Raw genomic sequence first — 18,890 nt, 5'->3', positions numbered from 1 at the left:
CCTTTACTGGGAGAGTGTAAGGACTTTGACGACTTGAGGAGGGGTATGGCTCTTAAAGCTTGACCTAATCTCTGCCCAGGCTTCCTACGTCGATTGTCCTCTGTTCTGAAGGCTGTGCTCCTGTGCCTTTCCAGCGTGCTTGTACTCCACGGCAAGAAGGAGCCTGTCGCTTTAAAAGGAAAAAAAAAAGTCTCTGAGAGACCTTCCTTAGGAACGGGTTGCTAAGCTGGTGGTTTTGCTCTGGGATGTGGCTGCAGCTCCTGGGGAAGCAGTCCGGCGGCTGCCCCGACCCTTTTCCTTCAGAGCCTTCTGGAAGATTCAGCAGCAGTATCTACTGTCTCTCTCCACTGCCTGTCCACCCCAGAAAGCAGAATCTGCAAAGTGCCTTTCGTAAACTTCCTTAAGGTAAACCGGTTCCTAAGGAGACCAGAGCTCAGCGACGGTTTCCTGTTTCCCCAGCTTAGAGTTCAGCCTTTCCCTGGGTACTCTGAGAGCGGATTTAATTCATTGCAAATGCAAGGACGCTCATCTCAGTTATGCTTCCACTTCCTGGAATGAGAACACTTCGGCCGCTTTGATTTGAGCTGCTCTCTGGTATCTGGTTTGCAGGAAATACAAGTTCAGTTAATCACAATCCCTAAATGGAAATCGTCTCTGACCAAAACTGCAAAACATTTGCTGCATGTTGAATTTCTGGGCCTTTTAGTTCAAAGGGGTTCCAGGGGGAAGCACCAGTTACTACAAACTTCACTTTTTTTGCCATTAAAGAAAGTGCAGGTCTGATGATTGCTGTGCTTTCTACCTGACCTCGGGAAAATGTATTGGCTGCAATGTAAGCTGATTGTTTTCCTTCATTGCAAAGAGGTGCTATGAAAAGCTAATAAACACTAATAGGAAATATATGTCTGCTATTGTAATTTCATATAAACTTTTCTGCAAATAAATTTTAGTGCCTGCATGTAACCTCTTTCTCCTCTCTCTTGCTTTCCTATCTCATCTCCTAGAGCTCATCTATAGTCATTCATTCAAAAATTTATTGAGCATCCACAATATACCAGGCAATGTGCTTAAGTTTAGAGTGTGCAAAAAAAAAAAAAAAAGAATCCAACCAGGTCAGAAGCCAGAGTTGCTGAAAAGACAGACCTATAAACAGGTTCTAACAGTCCAGTGAGCTAAGTGCTGTAGAAGATTTATAAAAAGGTCTAAAGTGCTTAGGGCACAGCAGGACCACCTCCAGGGAGGGGCTTCTAGCATTTTCTACATCATGTCAATACATTGGCCATTTATCACATGGCACAGCTCAAGTATAGAATTTATATGTGCTCTTCTAGGACAATGTATATTATGTGAGGTAGATTAAATGATTTACTAAATGTATTTGTTTCTTTTGTACAAGGATACTAAAGAACGCTGCTGCTGGAATCACTTGTAGAATTAGAGAAAACATTCAAAAAGAATATGTGTGGCACCTCTCCAAATTTCCAAGCTCTTGATCAAATGGGACGGGACAGAAAAATGTGCTCAGGGAGCAAGGGACAAAATGCTCCTGGATAGGAGAGAGGTTTCTGAAGCACCGTAAATACAAAGACAGGGCCCCAGGCCTGGCTTGGAGAGAGAGGGAGAGTGGGTATGGGTTGAGGTAAAGGAAGTGTGGAAAGGAGTTGAAGGTGGGAGCTGTGGAGGAAGTGCGGGGTGAACATCCGCTAAGGTCTTTCCTATGAGTTCCCTTCTGTCTCTCAAGCCCTTTTTCCTTCCTATTCCTCTCCTTCACGTTCCTCTGCCCTCACCCTTTCTCGGTGATAAAGCCTAGCGACACTCAGAGCCTGATCCCTGCTAGGCATGGATGTAACTACATATATCCTGTCATTCCTCCCTTAGAAGCCAATCATTCTTTAAATTAGAGATAGGATCACAATTTTACAGATAAATGTGTCTCAGAAATGTGGAGGCATTACTCCTAGATTCCACAGTCGCTAAACAGAACTAGAATTTGAACCCAGGTCCATATAATTTGTTACAAAAACCTCACTCTTCCTTCACACTCATGTTTTTGCTGTTCTGAAATAGGCTGCCTGCGTCGTACTATTTTTTAAGCAGCTGAGGTTAAGGTGCATTGTATACAGGTTGCCTCTTCTATGCATATCCATTCCTTTTGCCTAGCAGCCTGTAGGACTTGTCACAGAGTCCTTTAGAAATGACTCTAAGCTGCTGGTGACTCCTAGAGATAGTCTAGCTGTCCAAGTGGCAGTGGCAGTACTTCCCTTGAAAACCGCCTTGGGTTTTCTGACTGAGTGGAATAGGTCATTGACCTAGTGTGACCTCAGCCTTTTCTCACTGCCGCAGTGCTTCCCAGCTTTCAGCCAGAAGCATTTCCAGAATAGTGGGCCAATGGAGGAAAGTTACTGATTTTATTGCAAAAGCATGATTGAATGATGACTGGGAGGTAGAACTGAGTGGAGGAGAATTGTGGAGCAAGAATCTCAGGATCGAATAACCCTGGTAAACCATGTAACCTGTCATAGCCTCGGTTCTTCGTATGCAATGCTGGAATGTCACTGTGAGGACTAAAGATAGCATTTATAGGTGACAGCACAGAGCGTACAGAAAAGCATAGCTATTTTGATGTTGCCAGCATGACTAGATGAAGAAATACCCAACGCATGTACTGATAACAAGCTACATTTTCAATTGTGTAATCTCGATTTATCTTTTCTTAGCAACGGTATTCACAAAAATAATAAATTTGGGGGTGGAGTCTTATTTCAGAAGACTTGGCCTACTCCAATGTCTTCAGTTTTTCTTGTTTTTCTACCAGTAGTTTTGTAGTCTGAAGTCTTAGGTTTAGATTTTTGATCGATTTTGAGTTGATTTTTGTTAATGGTGAAAGATAGAGGTCCAGTTTCATCTTTCTGCAGGTGGATACCCAGTTTTTCCAGCACCATTTGCTGAAGAGGTTTTCTTTTTCCCACCAATATACAGTGTATTCATGAAGGGAAAATTCATTTGATGCTATAGTTACATACAGTGATTGAAGGTAGAAATTAATTAAATTTTGGGGGAGAGGGAGGTTTTTTGCTATAGGATATGTGCGCTTGCCAGAAAGACAGAGAGAGACAAAGAGACAGAAAACGAGAAATCACCCCCCAGGGGGGATGGCCATGCCGCAATCCCTTCTCCTCCATTCTCCTCTCAGGATCTTGGGCACACACGCACACACATCCGGCGTGAGTTTAAGCCACCATGTCCAGGACTCCAACCGCATTTGACTACATGAGAGTCCAGCGACATAGCCATTACGCTAACTGCTGGTCCCGAAATTAATTAATTTTTAAAAAGAAAAATTTTGGTGTTATTTGATTTTCTTATAAACTCATTCAAAGATAATGATTAAGAAAGAATGAAGAGGAAAAACACAATCCTTTATATTTTTCATTTTTTCTTTCATATGTGATTTTTTAAAATGTATATGTAACCTTTTTTGGTAGCTGTAAAAAGATGTCACCGTTCCTGTTCTCAGGTTCTCGATGCCCGGAGCTGCTGATTTGGGAAGCTTTATTCCTTTAGCATTTCGGTCTTACAGTCTGCCCTCCCACCTCTTCATTTTCTTAGCTGCTCTCACCATTCCCCTTTCCTATTTTTGAACCTGTGAAGAGGCCTATATGGAAACAGTAGAAATTCTAATGCTTTATTTCCCTTTTACATGCTAACTCCCAGGTAGGTCAGCAAAACCTTGAACACCTCTTCTAAGCTGCTTACCTGACCCACTTTCAGTTAGGATTGGATTCCATGGACATGAGGAAAGGCTGATAATTTGTCAGCTCTGTGCCTGGTATCCCTTCACACGTTTTCTCACCTCATCTTCACAGCAACCGAGTGAAGACGATAAAACTTTAAAGGGCCCTAATATGTGGCCAGGAAGACAGTCAATAAGAGATGATGTCATCATTCACTGGACAAAGTGTCTTCAGAAAGTTCATGGAAAATGCATATTATGAAAAACTATGAGGCCAGCCACGTGGTGGTTAAGGGAACTTGCTCCACATGGGTGCCTTCACAGTCTGAGTTTCAGTGGTCTGAAAAGCACTCTGGGTGCTTGTGTTTGCTTAGCCAAAACCCTCAGAAGAGACTGTGGTGTGGCCATCCCCCCCAGGGAGTGTTTCTCACTTTCTCTCTCTCACGAGCACATGTACCCTATAGCCAAAACTACCTAAGTAAATAAATAAATAAAAATAAATAAAAGAATAAAAAAGAAACCATGCTCAGATTTCAAAAAAATTTTGCACCAAGGCAAACTTGTTAATAAATTCCATTTGACTACAGACATTTTGAAATATCTCCACATAGGTTAAGCGTCCATCAGGTGCCATAGTCCTAGACTCTGCTGTTCCTAACCTCTTGTCCCCTCTCATATTCTAGTGGGGATGACCAAGCACTAACAAATAAGAAATGTGAGTTGTGATAAGTATTGTGAGAAATGAATTATTATAAGGTGGTTCAGGAGTCCCAGGAGAATCCTGGGGGAGGGGATACCATTGATTGTGAAAGATCAGAGAAGTCTTTTCTCATAGAAGTTTCAGCACAGTCCTGAAGGAAGTGAAGAGAGAGCCAGGGTTGTGCAGATACCAGAAAAAAAAGTTCTGGGCAGGGAAAACAGCAAGCGAAAGGTCCTGAGGCAAGGGGTTTCAAGTGCAAGTCATGTAGGGCCTTCTGGCTTCTGGAAAGATTTTGGGATTGTGCTCAGTTGAGAAAGGAAAGTCATTGGACGATTCTGAGCAAAGCAATGACGTGCTCTCTCTTAGCTTATCAACCACTCACGCTGGCTTCAGAGCAGAGAACACTAGAGGTAAGCGATGTGGGGAGCACATAAATTAGGAGGTTTTTGCAGTAGTCTGTGCAAGAGAAGGTACTTAACCAGGGCGGTCACAGTGGACAGACTTAGAGTGATTGGATTACAGATATAATTAGAAGGCATAGGTGGGATTTCAACAGATTGGATATCATCAGTGGGGAGTTGCATGAGAGGAAGAAAGGCACACAGAGGGATTGCAAGGTTTCTGGCCTCAGAAAAATGGATTTCTGTGTACTGCACAAGGAAGCTGACAGCACACACAGAGCCGGGGTAGCATAAGGAACACCCTTTGGAGGACGTAAAGCCGACTGAAGTCGCCCGTCCAGTAGACACAGTCACATGTTTGAGTGTACAGTTCTGAGAGACATCTGGCCCCAGGATGTAAACTTGGTCAGTATCATTATGTAGGTGGTATGTAAAGCCAAAAGACATGATGAAGCCAGAGGACAGCGCAGACAGGGCTGCGCCCCGGAGCACTGCGATATTTTGTGATTGGGAAGATGAGGAGAAAGCACCCAAGGAGTTTTAAAGGAAATTCAGTGGGTAGGAAGAAAACCAGGCAGGAATTTGTCCAGAAGAAAATGAAGAAAGCATTTCAAAGGAAACCAATGGTACACTAAGTGCCTCTGATGGAGTTGAGTAAGATGGGGACTGAGAACAGATGTGGCCACACAGGCGTCAGTGAAGACTGGCCAGAGTCATTTCAGAGTGTGCTAGAATCAGAACAAAAAGACATGGGAAAGAGGGAAAATCCTCAGGGATTTTCCTCTAAAGGTTAAAAAATGGAACAGCAGAAAAAAGATGATTTATTTGGCTGATGAGTATTTTAAATGATGAAGAGTATATGAACATACAGGGGATAGGAGGAAAAGAAAGTACCCCCAACAAGGCCAGTCGCACTGCAATCTTTTTCCCTTCAGTTCTTCATCCCATCAGGATCTTAGCCCATGTGCATACCCAGACGCAAACTCTGTAAGTCATGTGGGATCTGGCTTCTTTTGCTTAACTGCTATGTTTCAAGTCCAGCCCTAAAGAGGACTGTTTTGGCTTTCTTTTGTTTGGTTTTGAGAGATTTTTGCTATAGGGCACGTGTGCTCACTGGAGACACAGAGACAAAGAAAGAAGTCACCCCCTGGGGGGATGGCCATGCTGCAATCCCTTCTTCACCATTCTCCTCGGGAATTTTGGGCGCACATGTACATGTGCCTGGCATGAGTTTCAAGCTGCCAGGTTTGGACTCAAACCAGGGTTAGACATGTGGAAGTCCAGCACTTTCATAATGCGACATGCTGGCCCCAAGAGGGCTTTTAATTAATTAATTATTTATTTTTTTAAGGAAGGGACAAGCTACAGCACTTTTTACCTGGATAGAAGAGGAAGAAGTGATTATCCAGGTGACAGGGAGAGAATTGTCCAGTTTGAGGTCCCAGTGGAGGGGGTTGTGAGACCCAGTGCACCCGCAGCAGCTGACCAGGTGGAACAAGGCTGGGGCACAGCAGCATGTGGAAACAGGTGGTGGGTGAGGGAGTGGGAATGTAGAAGCTCCTTGAAATGAAAACTAAGGTCCAGGGCAGAGAGTGAGGGTGGCAGGAAGGTGGAAGTTTGAAGGTAGAGTGAAATCATCCTTGAGGAGCCAGAGTCCAACGAAGTCCTCTGACTCTTAGGGCATAGTAAAGCTGGGCTCATGGGGCCAAAGGGGTCTGCCATCCTTTCTTCTCTTCTGGTGCTTGTTCTCACTAATCCTGAGGTCTGTAAGGCTTCCTGGTGAAAGAAAAGTCTACTCAGCTCAGACACTTCACTATCAAGGTCAGTTTCATATTTATCAATAGTAAGAAAAATGATCCTTCGTTGATTACAAAAGTCCTGACTCCTTCATCATTCTTTGTCTGTCAGGGATCCGTCTCGGCCAAAATGAACCCCAAGGAAGAAAAAGTAAAAATCATTACAGAGGTAAGTGGTTGCTTAGATGTCCCCAGGGCTGTATTTGCTGTCCACGCTCATGTTACACACACTTGGGAATGAGGAAGTTGCAGCAACACACATTTATTGCACGTGTTAAAAGGAAAACTTTAGAGGAATTAAATTTCACAGAGGTTGAACAAAGAACAATTCATGAATCCAGGAGCTCTCAGAAACAGTTCAGGGAGTTCTGTTCTACAATGTGGGCAGGCAGCACTTATGAATGGAAAATAGAAGAGAGGAGCAGAAACTGCTTGATTGGTTTGAGCTCTGCATAGCATTATTTTAACATGGTCTGATCACTTGGCGATTTGTGATTGACCGAAGTTCAGCTGCTGTGATTGGCTAAGACTCCAAAAATATACTCCTAAGTTAGTTTCAGCTAGTTTATGTCCAAAGCAACACTGCAGTCCTGAAGGTAAGGATGCGAAGGTATCCAGAGGCCAAACTTAGTTTCACTTGGCACACACCTGCTGCGTCCACCCAGAGGGAGCGGTACCGGCATGTGGTGAAAGGGAGGTGAATGGTAAGGGAGACAGCCTTCCCCGCACTCCGGACTGTACCTGTACCTGAATGTCCTGAAGCTTTCATTCCCATCTCACAAATGCTGGCCTGCATCAGCTCTAACTTACTACCATTGGGCCCAGCTCTGCCTGAAGCGCATTTATTTATAAAGAAACCCAGAATGAAGGTAATGTAATTATAGATTAGAGCTGTTAATAAAATCCTCTAGCCATGGAGGGCTACCTTTTCCGACTTCCTGTGTGTAAAACCTCATTAAAGCACTGTACAGGCCAGAGAGAAGGAAGCTGTCTGCAATCCAGAGATTGTATGCCACCACACAGAGAGAAAGAGGGGAATGTTCCCAGTCCTCACTTCTCCGGTACCAGAGACAGAAATGAAACTGACATGCTATTTCCAAAGTAGTGCTTCAAACAGCCTGAGAGAACTCTGCAAACTATTCCGATTCACCGTACAGACATACCAGTGCTGACAAACCACCTCCTGTGCTTGCTCACTCCTTCATACAACACGTTCCATGCCTCTGATACCTGGAGGTGCGTCAGCAAACAAACCTTTGCGTCCTTGTGGAGCTTATGCTTTATCTTATTTGCAATCCAACTGGATGGTTTTCTACTGATCAGGGACTAAAACATTATTGGAAAGCAAAAGATGACCTAGATTTTTCACAAATCCAGTGAAACACAACTTACAAAGTCCAGCCAACACAAACTTAAAATTGGAGTAAGAACCATACCTTATACCTCAATATTATCATTATTTTATAATCGAAGCTGGTGAATCTCTGGGCTAAGAGAATCTTCTCCCTAGTAGGCTCTGAAGAAGGAAGCCACAGTGAGGATGGGGCATTTACACAGAAGACAAGTCGGAGAGATCACATCGCACAGACCAAGGACAAGTCAAAATCAGGCCACTGTCTGGGTGGGACCTCAGTTCCCTCCTCTAATTAAAGTTCATGTTTTCCCTCACCCCAAGGAAAACAGGGCGTTAGTGGGCCCGGCAACCTATATGACATTTCTTTGAAACATTATATCATTAAAATCCATGCTTTGTGTCCTAACTTTCAGTAAAAATGAAGAAAGCCCCAATTTTAGAAAAAAAAATTGATGTAAGGAGAGGTTCTATCTTGCAGCTTGTTCACCCAAAGGCAGTTGCAACCCAACTTACAAAATTCTAAGAGTAAAATCTTTAGTTTCCAGCTCTAACATTTGATGACTAAAATGTTAGAAAGCATAAGTGGAAAAAGAAAACGAAGTTTGCACTGTTAAAGGATTCTTCTCTTTTCAAAAATATCTGCCATAAGGTAACTCGAAACTTCCCTGGTGATCATACCCGTATTTTCACTATCCCCTACCTGCTGGGAAAGCTGGGAAACAGAAAATCCTAATCTGTGAAACCCCCAGTACGGCTCTGAGTATCTCCATCCTCCCTGGAAGACTCGCAGTTAGTTGCCTTTCTTAGACTGCGCCTTTCCCAGCAGGGACTGGGTAGCATCTCTGTCCACCCGGCCCGCCCCTCCACCCCCTCACACACACACACACACACACACACACACACACACGCCCTGCCTTAATTGCAAAAGTGCTCAGTAAACGTTAGGAGCGTGAACCTGTAACAGTGGAAGCTCCCACATCACTTTATTTCGGATGTTTTAGTTTGTATTCTTTTCCAGAATGCGTCTATTTTGAGAAGAGAGGATGCTGAGGGGTGTTTATATGTGTTAACTGTTCCTTCGCCCACACTCAGCTTCACTGGATAAAGGCCCAGTTCAAGATGGCACTTTTAATTTTAGGAAAACACCTTTCTTCCTCTCAAGATTCTCTCCCTGTTCTACTTTCATTTTTTAAAAGGAATTCATTGAGAATGATGAGGTCGCAGATGGGAGAAGGAAGAAGACCTCGAAGGTTCAACGACAACGAGGAAAGAAACAGGTAGGAGTAGGAGTGGCAAGAAAGCGAGTCAGTCTTTGTGTGGTGTGGCTGATTAACAGCCCCCTGCGCCCTGGCAGGCCGCAGGAGGATCCACCGCGGGAAGCGTCCCTGCTGTGGGTACCACCTTTTGACCTGCTTGTAAGGGATGTGGATCGCCCAGGGAGTGGACCCAGCATGGGGGCTTGTGGGTGCTTTTCGCAATGTGGAGGGGGGGGGTCTTTATTTGGAAAATCTTCCAAAATCTTCCTCTCCCATCTCTGGAGGAAGCCTGGAAATGGTTGGGCAGCGTTTTCTCTGAAGCCCATAAACTAAGACTGTCAGTAGATGGCACTGCAGGATTACAAGTTTTAGGGAACCCCCTGTTTTTCCCAACTCCAAGCTCGAATTCCGCTTTCATCCAAGCTGAGGACCCATTTTTGACCTGCTTGTAAGGGGTGTGGATCGCCCAGGGAGTGGACCCAGCATGGGGGCTTGTGGGTGCTTTTCGCAATGTGGAGGGGGGGGTCTTTATTTGGAAAATCTTCCAAAATCTTCCTCTCCCATCTCTGGAGGAAGCCTGGAAATGGTTGGGCAGCGTTTTCTCTGAAGCCCATAAACTAAGACTGTCAGTAGATGGCACTGCAGGATTACAAGTTTTAGGGAACCCCCTGTTTTTCCCAACTCCAAGCTCGAATTCCGCTTTCATCCAAGCTGAGGACCCATTTCAGGCTCCAGCCTCGCTCCCGCTCCTCCCCCAGCTCTCTGCAGGAGCTCCCCTTCGGGCTGGGAGCACCCCAGTACGAGGAAGACCTTTCCAAGGTAAACCAGTCTCTCGGTGAAGAGTTGGTGTCTCTGCAGAAAGGAGGCAGAGACAGGGCTCTTACGGAGAACTATTTGCTTGGAACAGTACAACTGCCGGGAGGGGAAGGAAGCGCCATGTTGGGCCAGCATCACGTGACGGGGCTGCCCAGAGGTGGTGGCCAGGGGTGGCAGGAGGTACAAGAACGCAGTCGGGAGGAAGCCTCCCCGCCTCGCCGAGCACGCGCGCTGGGCTGGGCAGAGGCAGGTCCTCTCCTGCACGCGGAGGGAGAGCCACCGGGGGAGGCGCGGAGGGGCGGCACAGCCGCCACGTGGCTTAGTCCCTCAGCCCCTCCTAGCAACCCCGAGACCCACCGCCAGGTGTGGAAGAAGCTTTAACCCCTTCCACGCGTGGCTCCGCGGCTCAGGGCAGGCCTCCCTGGCAGCAGGTGGACACAGGCGCGGGAGCAGACGCGGGGCAGGGCTGCGGCTGCCGTGGAGCTGAACTGGTGCAGGGGTGGAGAAGGGACTCAGCCCTCCAGAGCTGGGCAGTTATGTGGCAGGCCTTGAGCTTTATCAAGCACCATCTGCACTTACCTGGCCCGCAGAGCCCTGATCGTAGACAGTGGAGCACAGTCGTTAGGAATGTTAGAAAAGATCTTACTGTAACTCTGGATGCATCCAAGAGTCGCCAGGGGAATTGTGTTTTTTTGTTTTTTTTTGTTTGTTTGTTTTTTCATGAAATGCCTCAGGTCCACCCTCGCCCATCTATTTACATCAGAAGCTCTGCTTTGCAGTGCTCCATGCACAGTAGCCTCGGTGAATAGGCGCTTTTCTGTTTTTCTTCTCTTCCAGATGAGAAAGCGACATGTAAGGGAGGTAACAATTGAAAGCCACGCATCTGGCCGGCCTGCTTGGCCTCCTCCCCGCAGTTTGGGGAAGGAGTCAGAGGCTGTTCTCAGGCACTCGGAAGGGCCCTCAATATTTGCTGCTGATTACCCAGTGACTCTTCAGCAGCTGTTTCCAAACTAGTTGGAGTTGGGGACAAATTAATTGTGATTTTCCTCTTTTCCTTTTTGTCTGAATTTCTGCCAAGCTGTACATATTTACCTACGGAAAAAAAAAACACACACACACACAAAATACTCATTTGATTTTGAGATGTCTCCATAATTGCACACAAAATATCCTAGAGAAACTCGTGTTGGCTCTGCTTTCCTGCGGTTGCCTGAGGTATCAGACCTGAAGTGTGCTAAGGCCTTTGCTGTGCTGGGAACACTCCTCATCCCTGGAGGAACCGAGTCAGCTGAAGGCTTGGGTGTCTCTGAACCTCTGACCTTCTGCCCACAGACTCTAACCACTGGCCCTGAGGAAATGGTGTTGGAAAAATCCCACCTTGGCAACCAGCAGGATCCTATGCAGGAAGAGCCTGAGACTCACCTTGTGAGCATGCCGTCCAGGCAGGGGCCGCGGAGTAAGTACCTCTTATTTTAATTCAGATGGCACTTACTCATTAACTACTGTGAGCTCCCACACAGCAATATAGCATGTTTTATAAGTAGTATTTCTCATGCATAGTCCCTGCCATCCACCCTACTTTACTCCAACTCTATGAGTAATTTTCTAAGTTCGTGTCTGTCTAGACCAGACAGGTAGCTTTGAGGCATGTTTCTATAATCATACAAGTTAGGAAGTATTTATTGCAATACAAATGGTACAGATAATCAAATATGTGGAAATTCAAAGAAAGATAACACAGTGAAGGAAGACACGTATGTCACTGAAGTGGACATGAATCTGATATTGAAAGAAATGAGGGAGGTTTCTGGGCTCCTGGTAACCTGACCCTCAAGGACTGCTAGACTTACCCCTCCCACCTCGCCTCTTCCTACTCCCTTGCCACTCCAGGAATTTTGGCCTGTATGTTATAGCATTTTCCCTTCCCCAGCACAATGAACACCATTCATTATTTTTCATTGTAGGGAAAATGAATATCCTCACTCCTTGTTTTTTATGAAAAGTGAACTGAGAAGTATGTTACATTTTTTTTTTAATTGTGTAATGATTACTCATGTGTTACATATATTATTGTGCTGTGGTGGAGCTGGCCAGTAAAGTAATTGTTGCAAATTAGAGGGTTTGAGATCAAGCTGACCTGAAGTTCAACTCCAAGAAAAATGTTGTTCCAACCTAAGAGGTGATACATTGGAGCTATTATGAATTAGTAAAAACAGAACCAAAATGTATCCCATGTAACTGTTTCTTTTCATTAATGCTCAAAATTATACATTATTGAAGACTACAGCTTAGCTTGTGCTACCATAAAAAAGTAACCATAGATTGGTGACTTTAGTAACATTTATCTTCTCATAGAGCAGAGTGGCTGGAAATCTGAAATGAGGGTACCAGCAGCTGCCATCTTGCTGTGTGAACACATGACCTCTTCTTTGTGCATGAGTTGGGGATGAGGAGAGGTGGCTCTGGTATCTTGGTATCTTTTTTTTTTTTTTTTACATTCAATCTCTGTGTATCATTAAAGCATACCAAATTAACTTTCCCATCATGAATACACTGTACATTGATTCAGTCAAAAGTTTTATCATACACATTATAATCAATGGATTTCTTTCCATTTTGAGAACCTTAAATGTTTTGCCTCTTCTTCCCCTTGATTCCCTTTCTCTTACCCTCCCTCATTTCTCACCCTACTTCTGCACTGTCTCCAGTATCATCATTGTTCTCCCGGCTTGTATACATTCTAGTCTTTCTGCTGTAAGGTGCTGACTTTTGGTATATATTGAGTGGGGACATACAATGCCTCTCTTTCATAGTCTGGCTTGCTTTGCAGTAAATCTTCCATATTTGTTCACTGTCTATCAAATGCCAGGGTCTCATTGTTTCTTTTAGTTGAGTATTATTGGGACCAGCAGTTGGCATAATGGCTATGTTGCTGGACTCCTGTGTAGTTGACTGAGGTTTGAGTCTTGGACCCGGTGGCTTAAACTCAAGCCAGGCGCGAGTGTGTGTGTGCCAATGATCCCAAGAGGAGACTGGAGGAGAAGGGATTGCAGCATGGTCATCCCCCCGGCTGGCCCTTTCTCCCTTTCTGTTTCTCTATCTCTCTCTTTCTGGTGAGCACACACGCCCTATTGCAAAAACCTCCCCCCCCAAAAAAGAAGAAAATTGAGTAGTATTCTATAGTATGTATGTTCCTCATTTTTTCAATCCAATCATCTGTTCATGGACATTTGGGATGGAACATTGTCTTACCAAGTGTGAATACTGCTGCAGTGTTTTTCTAACTTAACATATTCCTATCCTTTGGGTAGATACCCAGGAGTAGAATTGCTGGAGCAAATGGTAGTTCTATTTGTAAATCTTTGGGGAACCTCTGTATTGTTCTCCACAGTGGCTATACTAATTTACATTCCCGCCAACAGTGTAAGAGAGTTCCCTTCTCACAGCAGCAGTGCGATCACTTATCATTCTTAATTTTTTTTAATCTTAGCCATTCTAACTGGAGTTAGATGGTATCTCGTTGTGGTTTTAATTTGCATCTCCCTTATGATAAGGGTTGTTGAACATTTTTCTCATATGCTTTTTGACCTTTCATAAGTCTTCCTTAGAGAGTTGCTGTTCAGTTTATTTGCTCATCTTTCAATTAGGTTCATCATTTTTTGGGAGGTAAGCTGTTTGAATTTTCTGTATAATTCTACTTATCAGTTCCTTATCTGAGGCATAGTTTGCAAATGTATTCTCTCATTCTGAGGGCTATTGATTCTCTCTAGTTATTATTTATTGTGCTGTGCAGAAACTTTTTAATCTGAGGTAATCCCACCTGTCTATTTTGGGGATTATTGCCTGTGATTTGGGGTCTTTAGGAAGTCTTTGCCTACTGTGTTTCCAAGCATTTTCCCTGTTTCCTCCAGTAATTTTGTAGTTTCAGGTGTTAGGTTTAGGTCTTTGGTACATTTTGAGTTAATTTTTGTTAATGGTGAGAGAGAGGGATCCAGATTCTTCTTTCTGCAGGTGGATACCCAGTTTTTTCAGTACCACTTGCTAAAAAGGTTTTCTTTTCCCCACTGGATTGACTGGTGCCCTTTATCAAAAGACTATACATTTGGGGGTTATTTCTGGGGTCTCTATTCTTTTCAATTGGTCCACATACCTGCTTTTGTGCTAGTACCATAGTGTTTATTTTGTTTGTTTGTTTGTTTTGTTTTTATTTTTGGAGAGGTTTTTACTATAGGGCACGTGCGCTCGCCAGAAAGACAGAGAGAGACAGAGAGACAGAAAGCAAGAAATCACCCCCCAGGGGGTATGGCCATGCCGTAATCCCTTCTCCTCCATTCTCCTCTCAGGATCTTGGGCATACATGCACACACGCCCAGCGTGAGTTTAAGCCACTGGGTCCGGGACTCGAACCACGGTTGACTACATGGGAGTCCAGCGACATAGCCATTATGCTAACTGCTGGTCCCTCATTTAGTTTTGATTATCACAGCCTTATAATACATTTTGGCATCAGAGATTGAGATGCCCCCTACTCTGCTCTTCTTACATTAGATTGCTTTGGCAATATGGGGTCTTCCATGATTCTAGACAGATTCTATGATTGTTTTTTCTAAATCTTTTAAGGAGACTAATCTATCATTTTAGGATCTTATGGCTTTATCTTATCATAATTACCTCCCTATGGGCTCTGTCTCTATATGTAATCACATCGAGGGTTTGGGCTTTAACATAAGCATTTAGGAGGAACACAATTCCATCCTTAGTACAACTACTGGATATTTAAGTAGTTATTTTAAAATTAGTGGAAAAAAAATCAAAACAGGTAGCCCGAATAAAGGCTCTGTGGCATGAAAAAGGGATTACAAACAGTTCCTAATTTAGGATGATTTGACTTTACAATGGTAAAGCAATATACATTTACAAAAGCAATATGCATTCAATAGAAACTGTATTTTGAGTATCTTCATATGATCATTTTGTTCCTCACTTTCACTATAGCATTCAATTAATGACATGAGATAGTCAAAATTTTATTATAAAGTAGTTTTTTTGTTAGATGGTTTTGCCCAATTATATGCTAATGTTAGTGTTCTGAGCATGTTAAGATAGGCTAGACTAGAGCCAGCAGGTGGCATGGTGGTTAAGACACTGGACTCCTATGTGGCCGACCATGGTTTGAGTCCTGGACCCAGCAGTTTTAAATTCATACCAAACCTGTGTGTGTGTGTGTGTGTGTGTGTTCCCAAAATCCTGAGAGGAGAATGGAGGAGAAAGGATTGCAGCAAAGCTATCCTCCCTGGGAGGGTGATTGCTCACTTTCTGTCTCTCTGGTGAGTGCAAGCATCCTATAGCAAAAATACCTCTAAAAAATAGCAATAAAGAAATTTTTTTTGGAGAGGTGTGTTTTTGTTTTTGTTTTGTTTTGTTTTTCCACTATAGGGCATGTGCGCTCACCAGAAAGACAGAGACAGAGACAGAAAGTGAGAAATCACCCCCCAGGGGGAATGGCCACGCCACAATCCCTTCTCCTCCACTCTCCTCTCGGGATCTTGGGCACGCACGCACATGCACACGCACCCGTTGTGAGTTTAAGCCACCAGGTCCGAGACTCGAACCACAGTCGACTACACGGGAGTCCAGCGATGTAGCCATTACGCCATCTGCTGGTTCCTCTTTTTTTCTTTTCTTTCTTTTTTACTAGCCCAATTTTATAGGTGCAAAATAGTGAAGTCCAGAATCATGCTTTGCTTAATAATGTAATTATTTGCTTATTAATTGATTATGCTGCTACCAAAAGGCAGAAAGGCCTAAATGTCAGAGTTACGAACCCCACATCAGGGCTTGTTCAACTACGCAAAGTTGGATATTCTAAAGTCCCTTTGGAGTAATTGAAACCATTCCCTTCATTTATGTCCATTAAAGTATGTGCTTAACTCATATCTCCCCGGTTTCTCCCAATGTCCTTTTTCTGGTGCAGCGTGATACACTACATTTGCTTTCATGTTTCCTTATTCTCTTGGAGTCACAGCTTCTCAGAATTTCCTTGTTTTTGATTATCTTGAGGCTTTTTTTCCTCTCTCTCTCTCTCTCTTTTTAATTTTGCTGTAGGGCATGTGCACTTGCCAGAGAGAGACAGAGAAAGTGAGAAATCACCGCCTCCCCTACCAAGGCATGGCCATGCCATCATCCCTTGTCCTCTATTCTCCTCTTGGGATTTTGGGTGTGCAGACTTATGTGTCTAGCATGTTTTTCAAGACACTGGGTCCAGGACTCGAACCTCGCAGATCTGTCATTTGGGATGCAGCCACCTTAACTTCCACTCCACCTGCTGACCCAGCCACAACAATTTGAGTACTGGTCAGGTGTTCTGCCCTCAGAGGGAATCGGTGTGATGTTTTTCTCTTGATTATATTGGGGGTATGGGTTCCAAGGCGGAAGATCACAGAACGAAAGTGCCGTTCTCATTCTCTCATATCCAGGGTGAATGCTAGCAACATGGCTTATCACTAATGATGTTAGCCTCGACCACCTGGCTGAGCTAGTGTTCATCAGGTGTTTCCACCAGGAAGTAACTTTTTTCTTATCCCCTCTTTGGAAGGAAGTCAACACAGGGGCCAGCAGTTAGTGTAATGGCTATGTCGCTGGACTCCCACGTAGTCAACCGCAGTTCGCGTCCCGGACCTGGTGGTTTAAAACTCACACCGGGCGCGTGTGCGTGTGTGTGCATGCCCAAGATCCTGAGAGGATAATGGAGGAGAAGGGACTGCAGCATGGCCATCCCCCCTGGGGGGTGATTTCTCACTTTCTATCTCTCAGTTTCTCTCTGTCTGTCTGGCAAGCACACGTGCCCTATGGCAAAAACCTCTCCCCCCCCAAAAAAAGTCAACACGCACAGCCCACCCTCAAGGAGTGAGGTGTATCTACATAAATTATTTGCAATTCTGCATGAAAAATTTGTCTGTTTTCCCCCATTCATTCAATCATTTATATCTGTGAACTCATTGATATTTACTACATAGTTTTGGTTATAATATGATACTACTTTACTTTGTTAGTCAAATAATTCCAGCTTTGGTCACTAGGAGCTCTTTCAGTTGATTCGTACTTCTCTGACATACACTCAATGTTTGTTTGTCTGTGTTGGGGTTTTTTTAGGTGTTTTTGTTTTGTTTGTTTGGGGGGGGTGGGGGGGACACAAGATGCTCCAGGCTCATCTTGTTGTGTACTTCTTGCCCAGTCGTAGAATCAGTATTATTTTCCAAGGAGTCCTGGTTCCTTTATTGGAAACCAAGATCGAGCCCCCATTATCTTCTGGCCACATAACTGCTGACAGAGATGTATCATTCTGGCTCTACTGAGGTGAACTGAGAGCGTTAGCAGGAGAGGTCAGCTTCAGAGAATAACAATCCCTTAAATTACTTTTTCTTTAGATAAGTCTAGGCAGGAAAAAAATGCAAAGAATTTTCATTACAAATCAAGTAGGTCAAATCATCCAGCTTGCTGTATTGTAAGCCAATCCAACATAGTTACAGCTCAACTGCAGAGAGACCCTTAGAATAACAGTGTCATCTGTCGAGGGACATCAGGGAGACTACTGATCGTACCTTCAGCCTTGCTGCATGACAGACACAGCATGGCCGGACACTCATCCCTGATACTGAACATGTACCCATGCCCAGCTAGCACACGATGGCAGTTCTCACACAGATGATCGTAGGTTACTGTTTCTTCCCCATTGTGTTCTTTCAAGGATTTGTGATCAGCATCCAGTCTTGCTTAGTACACACTGCACACCTGTAAAGTTCGGTAAGAAGGATCCATTCTCCAAGCAGGTGTTACCCTGGTTAGGATATTCCTCCTCCACACAGTCCCCACACGTCGCGACGAGGCTAGCAGGGAACGTCCTCCAGCACTCCTGGGCAGTGAGTGGTGTCTTAAGAAGCAGAAACCTCTCTGGTTTTGCTTCCAGGCCTTGCTCTGGCTTAGGGATAGTCACCCACCTCCCCAACCATTCTACCTTCCAGGTCCTTTCAAATGCTCTGCTCACCCGAATCCAGATGGTTCATTTCTCCCGTGACCTTATACTTCCCAAGTCTCCCATGGGTTTGGACTGTCTCTCACTGCTACCAGTCCAGCTTCTCCACCTTGAACCTGTGACCCTCTGTCACAATGTAGCATTCCCACACAGCTCCAGGTGTTTCCAAGAGCAGGTTGCGTTTAGAGACCAGCACCTGTACAACCACGCTGTACCAAGCAGATGTCGAGAGGTGCCACCCGCTGGCGAAGAGAGGCACAGATCCTTGCAGGGAAAGCTTAGGCTTCTAATTTGCTACTCAAACATATATTTAGTCATGGTGTCCCAAATAAAGAAAGCATTTCACTGAAAAAGCACTAGTTCCAAATCAAATAAACATGTAGTTTGAAAGTGTACACATTCCACCGTGATTCCATCTTGCACATCTCTTAGGGGAGTAACTATCAAATGTTAAGTAGTTTCTTATGAACACAACTTTCTTCATTACTAACACCTGTTTTCCATTTGTTCATGTCAGTTTCTCTGATTAAAGCATCATTTTAGAGCCAATTTCTCAGTATTGGTTGAAAAGAACGTTTGGAATCCAGTGAAATTTGATGTAAATGAAATTAATTCTTTATCTTAGGCATACTTTTTAGAAGTCATCAAGACCTAGAGAGATGTTCCTGAGGGAAAATGTTCTAAAGGGCACTCTGAGACACAGAGCTGTCTGAAGGAGCGGGGGCTCAGAGGTTCCCGTGGAGCCCGGCCATGAGAGAATGTGGTGGACGTTCCAGTCAGAGCAAGCACAGTGGGAATGCCG

General features: G+C 44.4%; 1 protein-coding gene and 1 pseudogene across 1 annotated transcript in view; one reads left to right on the top strand and one right to left on the bottom strand.

The window, feature by feature from the left end:
• The first annotated feature begins 239 nt into the window (after positions 1 to 239).
• Positions 240 to 18,890, top strand: part of CC2D2A (coiled-coil and C2 domain containing 2A) — a 159,981-nt gene continuing 141,330 nt past the window's right edge. Inside the window, exons 1-4 of the mRNA XM_006144894.2 lie at positions 240 to 405; positions 6,743 to 6,799; positions 9,181 to 9,261; positions 11,389 to 11,512. Of these exons, the coding sequence (XP_006144956.1) occupies positions 6,761 to 6,799; positions 9,181 to 9,261; positions 11,389 to 11,512 (244 nt within the window). The 5' untranslated portion in view covers positions 240 to 405; positions 6,743 to 6,760. The remainder of the gene's footprint in view (positions 406 to 6,742; positions 6,800 to 9,180; positions 9,262 to 11,388; positions 11,513 to 18,890) is intronic.
• LOC114007183 (protein Churchill pseudogene) overlaps positions 17,605 to 18,890 on the bottom strand; it is a 1,412-nt pseudogene continuing 126 nt past the window's right edge.

Source organism: Tupaia chinensis, unplaced genomic scaffold, assembly GCF_000334495.1.
Source record: "Tupaia chinensis unplaced genomic scaffold, TupChi_1.0 Scaffold000138_1, whole genome shotgun sequence".
Taxonomy (NCBI): domain Eukaryota; kingdom Metazoa; phylum Chordata; class Mammalia; order Scandentia; family Tupaiidae; genus Tupaia; species Tupaia belangeri.
This window is presented reverse-complemented; position numbering and strand designations above follow the sequence as displayed.